This window comes from Papio anubis, chromosome 11, assembly GCF_008728515.1.
Source record: "Papio anubis isolate 15944 chromosome 11, Panubis1.0, whole genome shotgun sequence".
NCBI lineage: Eukaryota > Metazoa > Chordata > Mammalia > Primates > Cercopithecidae > Papio > Papio anubis.
This window is the reverse complement of record NC_044986.1, coordinates 105,210,181-105,229,545: the sequence shown is the minus strand read 5'-3', so window position 1 is coordinate 105,229,545 and position 19,365 is coordinate 105,210,181. Positions and strand designations below refer to the sequence as shown.

The 19,365-nt window shown below is 37.2% G+C and overlaps 1 protein-coding gene across 9 annotated transcripts in view; it reads right to left on the bottom strand.

Moving 5' to 3' along the window:
• Nucleotides 1-19,365, bottom strand: part of NEBL (nebulette) — a 390,871-nt gene that overhangs the window by 108,306 nt on the left and 263,200 nt on the right. For 4 of the 9 annotated variants that reach the window (XM_031652467.1, XM_017944508.3, XM_017944510.3 and 1 more), the window contains 3 exons: nt 11,845-11,916; nt 4,847-4,951; nt 3,103-3,213 (listed from right to left, as the gene is read on the bottom strand). The exons of 1 other annotated variant lie outside the window; for it this stretch is intronic. In XM_031652467.1, the coding sequence (XP_031508327.1) occupies nt 3,103-3,213; nt 4,847-4,951; nt 11,845-11,916 (288 nt within the window). Of the gene's footprint in view, nt 1-3,102; nt 3,214-4,846; nt 4,952-5,561; nt 9,495-11,844; nt 11,917-12,011; nt 13,208-19,365 lie in introns of those variants that run through there. 4 more of the 9 variants (XM_017944511.3, XM_017944506.3, XM_009214061.4 and 1 more) reach the window with 4 other exon arrangements.

Below are 19,365 nucleotides of genomic sequence, written 5' to 3'. Positions count from 1 at the left end.
TAGTTTGAATTTAAGCATCTGAGAGTGTTTGCAAATTGACTTTAAGATAATAGTTTGTTCTAATAATTTGTCAAAAGTTGAAGAGACTTTTCATTAGAACCCAGAATGTCATTAAATTTCTGAATTCATCCAATACTCCAATTTAGGATATCACAAATCTGATACTATTTGGACACAGTAAATGTTTAGTTGTTTAATTATCACAGATACTGTCAAATAGTTCTTCTACTTTCTTGCCCCTCTTGTTATTAGGTAAACTCTAAGAATCACAATTTTAACAATAACAACATTGATGTACATAAATCTAAAGAAATGTTATGACAGTTGCATAAATCTTTGAAATAGCTACCTTATTCAGAATCCAGGTTTTTCTTTATTAACAAGTTCAGTGACTAATTACAACAATGGAAAGCAATGCTAGAAAGTGAGTGCATATGTATCTTTCCCAGTGGTGTCTATTTTAGTATAGGATAACATGTTAACAATGTCAGTGGGAACCTATTCTGACAAATGATAGATTCCAAAATACACAACCTGGATTATTTTTCATGTTAAGTTCTATGTGGCAGGGATTTGTGTATTATAGACCTATTTATGCTATAAGAAGTTGAGAGCTATTATGTGCTTCCAAAGAAATGAGGATGCAAATATCAGAAAAGTTACCTTCCCAAGGAAGTATAAAAGCAATAATAGATTGTTTTCCTTTTCTTTCTTTATTGCTTAATTGTTGCTTGTCACATATCAAGTGTTGGGTTGTAATTATCTGCTTTTTAAAGTAACCCACATTATCAGCAAGTGCTTAGGTGGCCAGATATTGGCAGGAAAAAATAAAGGGCATATTAGTCACAGTCACCCATGCAGAACCTTGACATCATATATTTTAAGCTGCATGTTGCATAACTGAGATTAGTTTACTGCCAAGTCAGGTACACAGTGGACATTTAAATTTGTAATAGTGAAATACTTAAAGGTGTTCTGCAAAGAATAACTATGCTCAGCACTTTTCAAGAGTAATGTATTTTCAGACTACTTAAAAATAGCCAATGCATGCTGTGCTTAATACCTAGGGGATGGGTTGATATTAAATAGGTGCAGCAAATCACCATGGCACATATTTACCTATGTAACAAATCTGCACATGCTGCACATGTACCCCAGAACTTAAAACAAACAAAAAAAAATTTAAAATTAAGATTATCTAGGTATCTCTACTTAAAAATAAAAAGATTCTGGGGAAAGGTGTGGCACAGTGGCTCACACCTGTAACCCCTGCACTTTGGGAGGCTGAGGTTGGCAGATCGCCTGAGGTCAGGAGTTCGAGACCAGCCTGGCCAACATGGCGAGACCCTGTCTCTACTAAAAAAAAAAAAAAAAAATTAGCTAGGTGTGGTAGTGTGCGCCTGTAACGCCAGCTACTCAGGAGGCTGAGGCATGAGAATAACTTGAACCCAGGAGGCAGAGGTTGCAGTGAGCTGAGATCGCCACTGCACTCCAGCCTGGGTGAGCAAGCAAGACTCCATCTAAAAAAAAAGAGAGATTCTGGGGGAAATTCTGGGGAAAGAAGTAAACTTACTTAATAAGAAAAAGAGGGTTGGAAATGGTAGGAAAATATATAGCATAGTGTGTGGTTAAAAACCTAGACTCTGGGGCCATACTGCCCATATTCATGTACCGGTGCTGCCATTTACTGGCTGTGCCACTTTGGCCAACTGACTTAACCTCTCTGTGCTTCAGTCTCCACAACTCTAAACTGGGGACACCTCATTGCGTTGTTGTGAGGACTGACTGGCATAAATACACGTGAAATGCATAGAACAACTTCTGTGTGTTTACTATTATTAACCTAATATGTGAAATGAAGAATACAAACTATGTAAAAGGAAGCATATCCTTGGAAAGAAAATTTTAAAATTCCACAAAATCCATGTTACGAGTATTTACTGAGCACTCTCTGTGTGCCAGGAACTCTTCCGAGATCAGAGCAAGGAACAAGACAGATGAGGTCCCTGCTCTTGTGTAGCTGAGAGCTAAAGAATAGATTAACAAAATAACATCCCCAAATTTGATTGTTCTGTGAAGAAAACACAACATTAAGATGAACCAGAAAGAGGTGAAACATTCCATTTAGAAATTCTGTTTTAGGAAATGCAATAGATTAAGAATGCCTTATGTGTTGATATGCTACAAAGAGAAAATTACTCTTAAACCCTTCTGGATTCAAAATGAGTTTACATGATGACAATTCTTAAGTTCCTCTGCAACTGGCAATCACCAAATTGTAACTTCCACCTGATAGGGGCTCTTTTTGGTAGCCTGAGATATCCTAAAGGAAAAACACAATCCACAGAAAAGGAAATTCAGGAACCACTTGTTTAATTGATGAAGCAGATCTGTAGATACTGAATTTAACCATTATCTTTTTTTTTTTTTTTTTTTTTTTTTTGAGACAGAGTCTCACTCTGTTGCTGTAGCTGGAGTGCAGTGGCATGATCTTGGTTCACTGCAGCCTCAACTTCCCAGGCTCAAGCAATCCTCCCACCTCAGCCTCCTGAGTAGTTGGCACCACAGGTATATGCCAACGCATGGCTAATTTTTGTATTTTTGGCAGAGACCAGCTTTTGCCATGTTGCCCAGGCTTGTCTTGAACTCCTGAGCTCAAGCAATCTACCCACCTTGGCCTCCTGAAGTACTGGGATTACAGGCCTGAGCCAGAGTGTCCAGCCCCATTATCTCTTTATGTGGCTTTTAGCAAGCTATTCAAATATTCTCTACTGAGGGATCATATAGGAAATTAGAGAATAGTTTAATATTTACTATGAGAATTTCATCCATGTAAGCTGTCTAAATGAGATTAAGATTTGCTCTATAAATTGCGTTGAAAGGGACTCAGAAAACAGTAGCACGTGACTGACATAAACCTGCATGTCCTTTCCATTTTCTGCAATTTCAACAGCAACTACTGACAGCACATTAATCAGTTGCTTTCAACTTTCATTTGGTATTTAACACCCATGATGAAGATATTTTATTAAAATGCTAAGTAAATCTTTCTAGTTATATGTTTTATCTACATAATTAAGAAACACTTTAGAAAAAGCCCACCTCACTCTGGAGCTGTGTAACTTCTCTTGCAAAAACACTGTCAATCGTGGCTGGCATCCGCTTATAAAGAGAATTAGAAAGATCTGCTTTAATGGTGCCTTTATATTTTGCCTGGGGGAAAAAAAACAGGAAAAAAATTAATAAATAAACTTCCATTTTTTTTTTAAATTGTGAATGTAAGAAGAAAAGAAGAAACTTTCTTCCAAAACAGAATTGATTTTAAAATCTGCAGACCATTTTAATTTTAGATACTGGAGCTGACAAACATATTCTGAAGAGATAGAAATAAACCCAATTTATCATAGAGAACGCTTTCAATGAGACATGCAGGGACATAACGGCTGTCTTTCTATTTAAACACAAGCACATGTCTAAAAGTAAATCTATTTGTGTATATTGACAGTTTCATGCTGGATGAGTGAGCAAGCAATTCGAGTTGTTCCAGAAAATACAAGTCGTTAGAATCTACTATCTAGAACTTGACAAAGGACAGCGTTCTTTTATTCAGGTCTTCTCAGCCTCCTCCTGTCCCGGGGGAGGGTGGAGTGCTTTTTGGTTGTTTATGTGCCTACCCACCTCTAACCTGCACTGTCTGTAAGTCATCTCAATCACTGCTCCAAAGACAAACACTCTTTCCTCTTGGGAAAACTAAGGTTCAAGGGAACATAATAGATTGCTCACTTCCAATATTTTGCTCTGCAATTAACTCCTTCAGGAAACATAATCAATAATGGAGAACATCAAGTATTTATCTGCACAGGATAACGGAACACAGCTAAGACAAACAAACTGTGTTCTTCCATTATCTGCAGACGAGTTCCTGATGTTCTTCCTGCTCAGAGCTAGATTTGAGTATTGATTTATTGAGCACAGATCCTGTGCAAGCCTTCGGCTACCACACGCTTTGGATTCTGGTACCTAATGAAATAAAATGTACTGATTTCATTCAAAATTGTTTCGCATTAGCAGAAATAATCCCAAGAACATCCAGTTGATCTTTTTCCAACATAATTTATGAAACACTAGAGGTCAGTCATTTACAACACAATTTCATTCCTTTTCTTTTCAAACGTATTTCTTCTAAGTGATCTATTCACAGACTACAGTAATGCCTCATCACAGAAATCATCATCGTTAACATTATGCTTTACAATGCAACATAAACTGTAGTTCCAAATGCTTTCAGAAAGAAACTACATAATTTTTCAGCTGGAAAATGAATGTGGCGTATTCCTCAGTCTGTGGTTTCATAATAGGTATCACTGTTGAACTGAATTTTATCCTACTCCAAAATAGTTTAAATTATTTAACATTATTTATCAAAGACACCACATTTTAGAAAACTGGTAAATCTTTTTTATTTCCAAAATGATATTCAGTCATTTATCTCTAATATATCTATTAGGAAACAAAATAATAGAACTTCTAAAGTGAACCATTGTGCCAGTGCTTTCTACTTATTGAATAAAAAGATGCCTTTTCAAGAGGAATTGTATATACATAAGAAAGATTTAGAGTCAAAATATAGACATGTATAATAAAATATATAAACCATACATAGTAAAATATGTCAATCTATATGAGTTAAATGATAGTGCGTCACATTAGATAATTATGTAGCTATTACTAACATTCAGTAGTGCTTTTGAAAATAGTATTCTCCATCTCTTTAATGCACAGACTTTCATCTATATAAAAAGAAAAAGAAAAATGCAAGCCAGTTTGCAAGCTTTTGATACCTTACCTCAGAAATAAAAGCACCAATATTTTTTACATGGTTTAGCATAGGAGTGTCAGTCACAAATGTACACTTATCCTTGGACTTTTTAAACTCTTCTTTATAATGGATCTAAAAAAGAGAATGATTTACATAAGAAGAGAAAAAGGAAAACAATTCTAATGGCCTTTTTTGAATGAGAATTAGGTCGATAAAGTCCATTTACTGAAGTAAATACTCAAATGTGAAAGGGGCCTCAAAACAAGCCAAGTTAAATAAACGGATATCCAGCACAGGATTGCAAAGATGATGAGGCACAGTGAGGAAAGACCATTCTTTAGATAAGCGAGGGTCCAGTTAAGCATCAACACCCCGGATGATGGGTCCTGTTTACCCAGCCTGCCCAGTGCAATTAGCAAGCATGTGCCATCTCACTCCTACAAGTGTCCTGGTGTTCTGTTGCTTTTAAGCCTTGACACTTAAGCCTTTGGCCAAACAGAAACATAGCTGCCTACCTCAAGGTAGAAAATAAGTAGTCAGCATGACAGATGTGACCAATTAAGAAGCAGAGGCAGAAATCAAATGGGGATCACTATTAGCATTACCACCTAGACATGTTTGATTAGAAGAAGAGGCTTAAATTGTGGCCACCGTGGGCTTCCTGTTACTAATTCCTCCCAATTTATGAGCACCCATAGGTTTCCCAATCCTCCTCCCCAGTACAGAGAAGTGCTGAACCTACCCATAAGGCTTGCTATGTGGTAGAGATCATTCCAGAATGTCTTCTTGCTGGAGATCAGCAAGAGAAAGCCCAGTGAGGCTTAGCCAAGCCTGCTCATCTCTTCTCTGCAACTCACAAGTCAAATGACTCACTCTCTTCCCCTTTGGGGAAAGGCCAGAACTGTTAGGCTGGGGGAAGACCCAGGTTGACATTTCAGCCCAAAAGAAGTCAGGAAATGTAGAGAAGGACCTAAAATAATCACACTGTCACACTAATTGCCGCACAATCTGGAAACTGGGAGGCAAAACGATGACTCCTTGAGAAGATGGAGGTAATTTGCTAAAAGTTGTATCACTCTGTAATATAGTCATGTTTATCCTCCCAAGACCATAAATACTTAGACTGGAAAAGTGTTCCTGTTTCAGATGATAAATTATATGTTCTCCCTAATTATAACCCAAAAGTTGAGTTGAATTGCATATATTACCTGGTTCTTAGAAGACGTGAATAATATTGATGTTATACACTAATGGTACATGGAGATTTTCCCATATGCAAACCTGATTTGAGGGGCATTACTTAACCTGCAGTAGAACTAGATACGGATTAAGTGAAGTTATTTCAAATTGCCATATTTCACTGCTGTGACTCTTGGATATCAGATGCCTGCCACATTAAACATTTGCTTTATTCATGAAATCAACATGAGAACATATTTATCTTATCTGAGCACTAAATTACTTTTTTTTCTTCTCAGAGATTAGCCATAATTTTAGGTTCCTGCAAATCACCCTCCTCAGCCACTAGTAATTAAACTGTTAATGGCAGTATGATAAATAGTAGGCTATTTTGATCATACGGAGAAAAAAGTATCTCCGTTATATAATTAAGTGTGAGAGAAAATAGCCTATCATTAGGCTTAAGTTTGACTCATTATTTTTATCTTTTGCCACCATCTATTCCCCATCACATTCACATTCTTCACTGCAGTGGTATGTGCTTGTGGCTACAGCCTCCTGATAAAGTCTGACACATGCGGAATGTTCAGGACAGGAGGACTGGATAAGGGTGAGGTATTTACTTCTTCTGTTAGGCAGACAAATAGTTCAGTCTTAATTGTGGACTGTGTTGTTTTTTTTCCTTGGGTCTTTATTAAAAGATACATATATTTGTATATCTTCATTGAAGGTGTATTTAAAATTTAAGATCCTTTACAATTGTACAATTCAAGAGAAATTGTACAATTTGTTATAAGTAACACAATCACCTGTGATTTCAAATGAATTGTGCAATATAAATGACAATAAGCAAAGAATCTTAGATTTTTAAATATTTAAGGAATATTTGTATAAATAATAGTTACATATTAGTAGCCTTCCTATGCCAAGATAATAGGAAATGATCGCTGAAAGGGAACTATATTGGTCAATGAAATAAATCTTATGTACCCTAAAAATCACTGAATAGATGGCTATATTTTATTACAACCATGTCTACATCTTATAATCTTGGGTTGACACCACCTATTGGATAGACTGACTGGCCACTCCCATTGTCACCTATTAAAAGAGCCCAGATGGATTAATGAGAGCAGCCCGGCTCCTGCCCCAGCCCCAGAGGACAAACTGATCTAAACCAGGCATGGTCATGCCATTCAGTGTTTGGCCTGGGGACACCACAAGCTCTGCGACTTTAGTGGAAATCTTCCCAGAAGTGCTTCTAGCATTTCTGATATAAAGGGAGAGATGCTGCACAACCCTTTGACACTGTCTTCTACCTTTTTCTTTCTCAATCACAGGGAAGGCAGCGGCAATGATGCATTACCAAGGAATAAGCCACCATACTAATGATGACAGAATAGAAGGAAAGGAGCCTGGGAGACTGATAACATCCATAGTATCCAGACTGAACTACCTACCTCCAGGCTCTATATGTGGCGGCTGGGGAAACAAAAACCTACTTGTTAAGACATTGTGTTAGAGTTTTCCTGTTTTTACATTCATCCGCAATCCTAACCAATACACAACCCAACTCATTTTCACACTGAAAAACAAAAAGGGCAAAATTGATGACTTCATGATCATTAAGATGTCCCAAACATTGACCTTCTCTTTTGCCCTTACCCATGAATCCCACAATGTCTTCATTACACTTAGGATGAATTTAGTGCAGGGTCGCTTCCTCCTCCTGGCCAAGTTTCTTTGAATGAGTATGAGATCAGCCAAAGGCTGAAATCAGATGACAGACATGGAGATGTTTGAGGCTCTTTCCTTTCACAAGCATTCTTTTTTTCTTTTTTTATACTTTAAGTTCTAGGGTACATGTGCACAACGTGCAGGTTTGTTACATATGTATACATGTGCCATGTTGGTGTGCAGAGAAATGCAAATCAAAACCACAATGAGATACCATCTCACACCAGTTAGAATGACGATCATTAAAAAGTCAGGAAACAACAGGTGCTGGAGAGGATGTGGAGAAATAGGAACACTTTCATAAGCATTCTTAACTGAGAGTATCTGGAAAGCCTTTTCACAAGTGAAATCATACAAGTGAAAATCAATAAACCATGGTAGAAAGAATTATGGCTCCATTATTATTTAACTGGGCTGGTCAAAGCTAAGGTCACTCTCCCAGGTTTTCTGATACCATCTAAGCTTTCTCTGGAGGAGTAACCATAGAATTTAACGTTTTTGGCATTGAAAGGATTTACCCACAACAACGTTCATTTGCCTGGAAAATATTCTTCCTGCTGCCATGCAGATGAACACCCTAAAGAGCCTTGAACTAAACACGGAGTGAGAGGCTGCATGCAGATGTGGTTCACCTGCTCTGTGGAAGGCTCTTTCTGCCTAATTTACAAGAAACATACAAAAGATTCCCTTTTGCCCAATCTTTTTTATGACTCCCCATCAGAAGGCTACTAGATCCTTGATTCTGAGTGCTCAAGAGAGTGGATAGGTTTAACTTCGTCAAGGAATTGATTAGATATTGTTTGATTAGACTAACAGGACTAAACATGAGAGAAAGTATATCTGCGAGAATATATCTGAGAAAATAATAGCATTATGTGATTAACAGAAAAATAAAAGAGGCTGCCTCAGAAGACCAGCTGTTCTTCAAGACTGGGAAGTGAGTTGTGCAGAGGGAAACCCCATAATGTTGGTAGAGCAGGTGCAAAGCAGAAACTAGGATGGGGGAGAAACAGAAAGAAAGAAAAATGCCTTATGCTGATTCCCAAAGTGAAGCCACTTGACCTGAAAAACTGACATTTCTCTCTATGGAGAATTCGAAGCAGTGCAGGCCTCCTAGGGCTGATCTCTAGGCCAAGCTTGCTTAACATTTCTACAAATTGTCTGACAAGGAGATGATACAGCAGTGTCTACAGGTCAACTGACTCCAAGCTGTCTCGGTAAGGGAAACGGCAAACTGAGATGAACTTCAGAAGTTCTCAAAGGGCCAGGCAAGAGGGCAGAAAACTACAGATTAGATCTAGCCCTAGTATGGTTAAAATAATTCAAACTATTATTTAAAGATGATGGGTCCTAAGCTAGGGGCTACAGGTCAGAAATTAGGAATTAAATGGCTCTGACGGTCTACAGATCATCAAGCTAATCTAACAGCTTTCTGCAGCTCCCAAGTCTAAGAAACTCTTCATAGCATCATAAAGGGTGCTAGAAGCTAAGCAAAACATTATCCTACTCTACACATGATCTAGACCGTCCACATCTGTACCGCTCTGCACAGTTCTGATTATTACATCTTGGTTATTAAGGACATAGGAAGGCTGGAAAAAGTTCAAAGAGTAATAATTAGGCCACACCATGAAGAGAAGTCCATGAAACTATCCCTCTCATCTATAAAAACGAAGCAGGGCCAGCCTGCTGGTTCACACCTGTAATCCCAGTGCTCTGGGAGAGCAAGGCAGGAGAATCACTTGAAGCCAAGAGTTTGAGACCAGCCTGGGGAACACAGTGAGACTCCACCTCTACAAAAAATAAAATAAAATAAAAAAATTAGCCAGGCACGGTAGCACACACTTGTAGTTCTAGTTACTTGGAAGGCTAAGGCTGGAGAATCACTTGAGCCCAAGAGATTGAGACTGCAGTGAGCTGTGGTCACACCACGGAACTCCAGCCTGGGCAATAGAGTGAGACCCTGTCATAAAAGGAAGGGAAGGGAAGGGCAGGGAAGGGAAGGACAGGGCAGGGCAGGGCAGGGGAAAAGAAAAGGAAAAAATCTAAAAATTAAATAAGTATCTCAGCAAGTATAGAATTCTATTTGGAAGCAAAATGTGAATGTGAACACAGATATAAATTAAGCCACAATAATAATGTCCTAAATATTTAAGTAGTACATTCTACCATGCAACAAATATCTCTAATAAACAGAAAGTATGCCTATCTGTTTAATTTTACCTACATGGGTGTGAAACGTATGGCTTTAAGCTTTTGCAAAATGATAAAGGCACCACCCCCACAACACATTGGTTTTAAAGTCACTGATAAACAATCTTACCCAAAACAACTCCAACAAAATCACCTACTAACTACAGTTACCACTTTAGTCCTGATGGTTTATGTAACACAAGTTAGCTCAGTTATAATTGCACTTCAATAAAAATATATCAAAGCTGGAAGAGGTTAGGAACTTAGAGTTTTAGTAGGCAGCATTACTACTACTAATAGTAGCGTAATAATAATAAGGCAAAGAACGACATTTCATGGAAATCTACAGTGAGAGATAACTTGGCAGCGTAAGAGGGAGGCCTTTGTGTTCAAATATTACTGCCGCTGCTTAACTGTGTGACCCAGGCAAGGTACTGAACCTCTCTGTCTATCTCTTCACTTCAAAAATGAGAAAAAGCATAGTGCCTACCTCGCAAGCTGCAATCCCTGCACATAGTAGTCACTAAATCTTAACTGTTGCCAATATTGTTATTGTTGTTGTTGTCATTTTTTATTATTATTGCAATTTACAAAGAACTGTCACATACAATAGCTAATGACTATTAAGTAATAGCACAAAGAAATATTTAATTTAAAGGGTAATTACATCACATGTCAAGTATATGGGAAAGGGTATGATTTCCCACCACCATCCTTTATGCTTGTCTTCTGGTTTGTCAGAAAGAGCCAGTCATATCTAAACTGTGACTGGATGGATGTAAAAGTAAGTAACAGACAGAGTAGTTAATAACAGCTAACATTTATGGAGTACTCACAATGTTCCAGATAGTTTATTCAGCATTTTAGATGCATTACCATTATTTAATCTTATTATAAATGTTACAGCTGAGGGATGGAGCCCAGCCAGGTTACATAACCTTTCCAAGGTTATTGTGGAGTCAACCCAGGCAGATTGACTTTGGAGGACGTGCCAGCCCATTGTCCTCCTGCCCAGGACTGACTTCCCTTTGAAAACAAACGTACAAAACATTCTGATCATCTTGCTCATTATCAACAACAGAAACAACCAGTATTGTGCTCATCTCTCTAAATGAAGACACAGGCACATATTCACTCTACAGGAGTTACCCTTCCTCTGGACCAGCAATCCTCTTAGAACCGTTAATGAGGATCATCTAAATTCTCATTCCTGGTGAGCAACATTTTTCCTTGTACTTCTTGAATTCTAGCTTACATATTTAACATAAAACTATACGTTCAATCATTCAATATATTCTGGGATTCCCTTGAAGCGTAATATTGACCAATCCCAGTTACTAAAAAATGTCACAACAAAAATGCCCCTTGCACTAATATCCTTCTCTAATATCAGGGTCCTTAGCAAGCAGCTCGGTAATCCACAAATCTTGAATTGTAAATAAAAGTTATATGCATAGATATATATATATATATATATATATGCATTTTCCTGTTCTGAAAGACAAGTCCATTAAATTCTTCAGAATGCCCCAAAATGTTAAAAAATGACTACTCATTTACATAGAGGGCCACCCAAGACAAATTACATCATTACATTCATTTTAAAATCTTTGGGAGTTCTCAAACGGAATAAATACTGCAATTCAATGTCTTATGATTTCATGCCAGAGTGACAGCAAACCTCATAAGGGACAGGATTCTGGATTAAGAATGAGGAGACTTGCTCTAGCCGAAATTCTCTGTATAGGTGACTTTGGCGAAATCACTTAAAATTTCAGGACTTTGTTCCATGATCTGGAAAGCGACTGTGTTTTAAAAGGTGATTTCAGGGTTTCCCCCACAGCTCTATGCCTCTATAACATAATAATACCACAGGTGCAATGCAAAATAAGACAGAAAGTACTCCAGCCACTTACATCACTAATGAGTTGTGTGCATTTTCTGGCCAATTCCATGCTTAAGTCTTCAATAACAGGCTTATAGAAGACCTATTTGAAAAAAAAAAAAAAAAAGAAAGAGAACATTTTTCTCATCATCAATTTAGAGGAACAAACGCTGGTCATGAGTATGTTTTCTTACTCACCCGGTCTTCATTTTCTTCTTCCCCTATTGTTTCTTCTTCAGTTTCATCTTTTACATCCTCAAATACAGGGACCCTCATTTTTACCCTTTAAAATATTTATTTTTAAAATTTACTCATGTGGCGTCCTTTTTCGTACCACAGCGTCCTTGAGATGCTGATGTCTCTGGTGCTCTGTTCGAAACGCCCTTGCCCAAGCCTCAGCCCTATTTAGCCCACACTTCACTCCTTATCTCAGTGGTGTGTGAGTGAACAGAACAGGATCCCAGAGGTCTACCAGGCTGGCCTCACAAGTGGACATAACATATTCTTGGGCAAAACTTGATTTTATGAACTTTTAAAGTCAACATTTTTTCCACTGGTTAAGAAATCCAAAAGAGAAAATTTATTTATCTCTTACTAATTCTATTCATTCATAAAAGAGTGTAAAAAGGACTTAAGGATTCCACAAAAACTACTCAGCTCTAACACTCAAGATAGCACAGTCCAAAGCCTGTTATCTCAAAGACTCCTCATCTCTGTCTAAATAAAGCTTTCATTGGAATGTCAGACTTCTTTCTGACTTGGGGTAGAGAATCTGGATCATTCAAACTCATTTTGTTAACCCAAATTATATGTTTTATCAGACACACCAGTGCTTCTCACATCCTAAAAAATACCCACTTTATATTAGCTGATTAGCGGCTAGTTATTTATTATGAAAAGCCCTTTGAACCACTTCAAAGAATCTATTCTGAGTTAATGATGACTGTTAGTCTTATACTGGCGAGTATGGTATTGTATTAATTGTAAACATCATTAAACATGAGAAGTTGCAGTTAACACATGTTGATATATAATTTAACAATTCTAGAAACATCACTGTTTCAAAAATAATCATCATCATCTTTGAATTCTGCAATTCTACTCATCATGCCAATTTTTACAAATTCATTGGCGATGTGCATTACTCCTCAATGGGTACCCCACATTCAGAAAAGTTTGGAAAAATAAACCATCACAATATTTATAATGTGGTATATGTCCTTGGTTATGTAAAACCAAGGTTAAAAATACATTTTTCAAAACAAATATTTTAATGTCAATTCAGGCAATTCCAAGACTCTCTACAACTCACGATTTATTAATCTGGTTATTTAAATCCTAGGGGAATTTAATTTTACCAAGTCATAGCATATTAGCGTTGGGCATAAAAAAATACCCTACAAGGAATAGTAATACTGATGACAGAAAATACAAATTTATTAAAAATAATACATCATTCTAAGTAGCCAAGCATAACTCTTTTTCTCTTGATATCATATCTAGTTTTCAATGTGTTATTAAAAAAATGCCTCGGCCTTACCTAAACTGAAAACCCTAACAAGAAAAACATTCTACACAGTCATCGTGTATAAATTATTTCTGAAATTGTGTTTCATGAGGCAAAAGTTCCACAAAAGATTCTGGGGGAGAAAAGCAGGTTTCTTAAACAAATACGTTTGGGAAATCTGTACCCCAATCTCTGCCCCTGCCACTTAGAGATCTACAAGGCATATTGACACATTAGAAGTTCTCAGAAGACCTTCAACCAAAAAACCTACTTAGGCTTGCTTAACCTCCTTTTCCCCTGAACACAAAACCTATCTATCTCATCAAATCTAATCCAATTTAATCTAATCTACCTACCTACCTATCTTTCTATCTACCTATCACTTTTTTTAAATTATACCCACTACCCCAGAAAACTAACACTCCTCTGTGAAATATGACCTATTACTTAGGGAAATATTGCTCTATTCTGCTAAAATGTTGTGTTCTAGAAGGAGCTATTGGTCTTGAACTAGTTTTTGATAAAGGCTAAATTAATGGTATCACATATCCTGTTCACCAGCAAAGTACCAAAAAGAAATTGTCCCAAGCATGCTAAATTTGGAAACCACAACTCTAAGATTACAGCCATATCATGCTGGCCCAGTACAGTGGATTCCACAAGGACATTGTTTGTACATTTTATTTGTTCCATAAAAGGAAAGAATGTGTGGATTCTAATTATTTCCCTCAAGTCCTCCGCTGGCCAGAAGATTATTCTAATATTCTATAGATCTATCACATTATCTTTATTGGGAAATAAAGAGGAGTAATTTCTGTAAACTTGTCTTGCAAATTTCTAGAAGTGTAGGGAGAAACTCTCGTCGAAACTGCCTGAGACACACCTTTTGGCTCATATTTGAGGAGACAGTACTGGTGTTGCTCAGGGTGACACCTATTCCCCAAGGTGAATTACATTCATCAGGCTTGCACTGCAGTTATTTCTCATTTCCCATAATGTAATACGTTCTTAAGGACTCTTCACTGTGCTGCAAGAAAATAAGCTGTTGAGATTTAATGCTCAAAGTTTTGAAAACAAAAACCAAACACCATGTGCAATGTGAACACAAATTTTCCATTTGAGATTCTAGAATCAGAATTTCAAGCAAAGGGATCCTTAAGAAATCAATACACCTAAAGCCCTCTCTTTCACAGATGACAAAATGAAGGCTATGAAAAAATTATCTATCTCATTTGCAAACTATGAAGTACTAGGATCAGAACCTAACTAAAGACCTGTGTTCATTTGTTCAACAAATAAATGTTTTTATGCCAGGCACTGTGCTTGGTATTAGAGATACGATGGTGAATAAAACATCCTTCATACTAAGATAGAGTAGGAAATAAAACACTCATCACTCAAGACTTGCTGGATGAAGTCTTTAATGGATTGCTTGGCAAGCTAGAGACAACATTACTTTTGATTGAATGTATCTTTTTTCCTTTCACCTATAATATAAAATTCATGCAAAGTTTTCTCTAAAAAATGTTAAGCCCTGCACTTCATCACAGCAAAGTTTTCTTGTCAATAGCTCTAAAATATGACATGGAGAATAGGAAGAAAGTGTTCCTCATGGACAGCTATCATGTTTCAAAATCCCCTATCAACTTTTCCAAAAACCAAGCTATTTTAATAGATATTTTCACATTGGGTTGCTGCAAAAGGAAAAATCTCCGTAGCTGCTCATACCTTTTACTTATTGGGCACTTCTTTTATGCTGTTTACTTTTCTACTTTAGTACTCTACCCATGCCTTGATACAGAATGAAACCAAGATGCATCACTTATGGTGAGACTCTCAAAGTCCAGGTCTGGGTCTACCATGTCCTCTAGGGCAAATTACTTAACCCCTCGCTACCTCTAATTCTTCATAAACAGAAAAACTGAGTTGCCAGAAGTTAATAAAAAGAAAGCACCAGCTGGACGCAGTGGCGCACACCTGTAGTCCCAGTACTTTGGGAGGCTGAGGCGGGCGGATCACGAGGTCAGGAGTTTGAGACCAGCCTGCCCAACATGGTCAAACCCCGTCTCTACTAAAAATACAAAAATTAGCCAGGTGTGGTGGCACGCGCCTGTAATCTCAGCTACTCAGGAGGCTGAGGCAGGAGAATCACTTGAATCCGGGGGGCGGAGGTTGCAGTGAGCCAAGATCGCGCCACTGCACTCCAGCCTAAGTGACAGAGAGAGACTCTCTCTCTAAAAAAAAAGCACCTTAAAAATAGTGGAGCCCCCCACAAACACAAGCTTTATTTCAACCACCAATAAGGGTACACAGTGATGGGAAAAACACTTGGCATGAAAGGGTCTTCTCATTCTCTGTGCCATTAATATCCTTTTAAAGTTAAGAAGGGCCTTCTGCAACTAGACAGTTTAAAGATAAGAGCTCACTTGCATATTTATAATTCAGAAGTCCTCTGATCTTTTGATAGTTTGATGTTTACATGTAAGCAAATGTATTTCCTTAGCAACTGTCAGGTGGGTAATTCAAGTCTCTGGAGACACAGCTCTGCCAAGGGAACATATCCGTGCCACCATCTTGAGTTGTGCAGTGCACAACTGTCTTCACCTTCCTTGAGGTCACCTATGACAAGACTTTCTTGGTTTTTGACTAATGCTTCATACTTATGTCACTTTATTCTCCTTTTTTAAATAATGATAGAACATGTGCTTTTCCCCAACATGGTGATACATGATTTAAAAATAAAAATTATAATAAACAATTGAAATAGATCCAGATTCAGTTCTGAGTGGGGGGAAAAAAGTACAGAGATAAACTGTTTTTTCTTTTAACTTGAAAAATGAATTCAACATTTCTTATTAAAAAATATTCATCCTAAATGGTTAAGTGAGAGAAGAATTTGTTTGTCTGATTTGTTTCCCTGCCGTGATGGCTTTTCACACTCATTTTTTGTAAAGTATAGACAGTATCAAACTCTATACATATTGTTTTTCCTATACATATATACCTATGATAAAGCTTAATTTATAAATTAGAATAGTAATGACATGAAAAGACATTTCCCAAAAGAAGATATACAAATGGCTAACATATGAAAAAAATGCTCAATATCACTAATCATCAGATAAATGCAAACTAAAACCACAATAAGATACTGCCTTAATCGTCAGAATGGTTATTATTAAAAAGTCAAAAAACAATACATATTGGTGTGGATGTGGTGAAAAGGGAACACTTACTGCTGGTGGGAATGTAAATGAGTACAACCTCTACAGGAGACCATATGAAGGTTTTTTAAAGAACTAAAAGTAGAGCTACCATAGGATTCAGCAATCCCGCTACCAGGTATCTACCCAAAGGAAAAGAAGTCCTTATATCAAAAAGACATCTGCATGCGTTATGTTTCTCACAGCACAATTCACAATGTCAAGCATATGGAACCAACCTAACTGGCCATCAACCAATAACTGCATAAAGAAAATGTGGTATGCATTCACCATGGAATACAACTCAGCCATAAAAAGAACAAAATAATGTCTTTTGTAGCAACTGGGATGGAGCTGGAGGCCATTATTCTAAGTGAAGTAACTCAGGAATGAAAAACCAAATACTGCATATTGTCTGTCACTTGTAAGTGGCAGCAAATCGGTACGCAAAGGCACATAGAGTACTGTAGAAGTCTCACACAGAGACTCAGAAGGGAGAAGGGTAAGGGATTAAAACCTACAGATTGGGAACAATTACACTACTCAAGTGACAAGTGCACTAAAATCTCAGACATCAACATAAAATTCATCCACGAAACCAAAAACCACTTGTACCCCAAAAACCATTGAAATAAAAGTAAATTTTAAGATGTCACAGTAAGAGATCAACTAGTAATAAAATAGAATAATTATAACAAAATGCTGTAATAAAGTTATGTGCATGCATTCTCTTTCTCTCTCAAAGCATCTTCTGATGCACTCACCTATTTTCAGATCTTAGTAACTGAAACCTCAGAAAGGAGAACCAGAGATAAGGGAGCATTACTGTAGCTATGTTCCTGGGAAGGCAATTGAGTACTGCCCACGAGATAGACCCTTTTGGCACCTATTTGTAAATGCATTTCAGTGTTCTTTACTACGCATTTATATGTGGTTCTTCAGAATCACCTATGAACCAACTGTAAGGTCTTACTGGTACCCTCGTGTATTAATGAGTTATAAATCTTTGAAATGTGTTTATGTTTTATGAGAGTCGTGACTTTACCATTTAAAGAATTCTGTAACGATGCAAGTGATTTGATTATCCTCAATTCTTTAACATTCAGGAAAAATAGAAAGAAAAAAGGCATCATTGGAGAAAGCCCACCTCTCAATTGTGAAATGTAGCTGTAAAAATTTCTAGCATTTATTGATATCAGCTTTTGGTTTTGTTTTGTTTTCAGGTGGGATCTCATTTGACTATTGGCAAATGTCACATGTGTGCTTGTATATACGTACATTCACACATGCAACACACATACATGTAACAAGCAGAGTTAATTCACCACAGCTGCCGGTTCTTGCTCGAAAAGCATAAAAGGCTTCAGTAAATGCAATGACTTAATTACTTCTCACATCTGGAAAAACTTGAATACGAGAGTGGATTTATTGAAGAAGCTCTTTGCTTGGCTGTCAACACCATATCAAGAGCCAGAAAGAGAGCGGGCTTGATCACTCTTGGCAATTCTTTAACCCATTCATAGATAGATGATCTACCAATTAATTCATAACATGTCCTGTTTATATGATTTATGAATTTTGTGAAAACACAGCAATGTAAATACTTTCCTAGTAATTTATGGAGAAAACCTGTTTTTGTAATGTTTTCAAGAGGAAAAAAAGCATACATTAAAATGGGGAAATAATAAAGAAGTTTTCACTTTCAAGGAAACAAAGGAAAGGGTTTTGGGGGTTATAGAGCATATTGCGAACAACCATTAGAACTGTAACTTACACAAACACATGCAAAACTAGATGATTTGGCACTTTTTGGAGAAAGTGTAATATAGTGCTCCTAAAAGGGAACAGGGGATTTATATGAGCTCATAGCAAGAAAATTTAGTAGAAACCAAGTGTATCAGTCCATTTTCACACTGCTATAAAAACAAACCCGAGACTGGGTAATTTATAAAGAAAAGAGGTTTAACTGACAGTTTCACATGACTGGAAGGCCTCAGGAAACATACAATCATGGCAGAAGGGGAAGCAGGCACTTCTTACATGGTGGCAGGCAAGAGAGAGCCAGCAAGAGCAGGGAAAACTGCCTTATAAAACCATCAGATCTCGTGAGAACTCACTCACTATCACAAGAACAGCATGGGGGAAACTACCCCCATGATCCAATCACCTCCCTCCCTCAACACGTGGGGATTACAATTGGAGCTGAAATTTGGGTGGGGACACAGAGCTAAACCACATCACCAATAAACAACCAGATCTCCCCTAGAAAAGGATACTGAAACTGGAATTAGACAAAATGATGATAAGGCATCCAAAGAGCAATTTGCAAAGACCCAGAGACAAGAGTTGAAAAAACCAAAAGTTCTATGTCACTGGAGCAATACAATAGGACAGAGATGAGGGAAGGAGAGGAGCTGAAGATCCTTCAGCCTCCAAGATGACAGGAGAGAGCTACATGAAGGAAATGTATTGAAATCACTTATCCTAACACAAAAAAACTGAAGTCAGTTTGAACCATGAACTCTTTGCAAATATAACAATTCCTACTCAATGTACTGTGGAAGCAGCACTACTACAGCTTCTCTATTCCTTTTATGTGCCTTGAACGTAATTTTTCCTTCTTCAGGTTATCATTAGCCCTTCAAAATACTCTTTGAATATCTGGACTTTATGAAAATTCCTAGTGAAGAAAGTGTTTCTAGATTTATGAGTTTTGGAAGAAAAACATTTAAGGGAAATAGGTTTGTATTATGTAGACCCTGAAATAAATAAAATTTACGTTACATGTGTTTATAATACAAATTTCACACTTTTACATTTCTACAATTACAGTTTTATTATT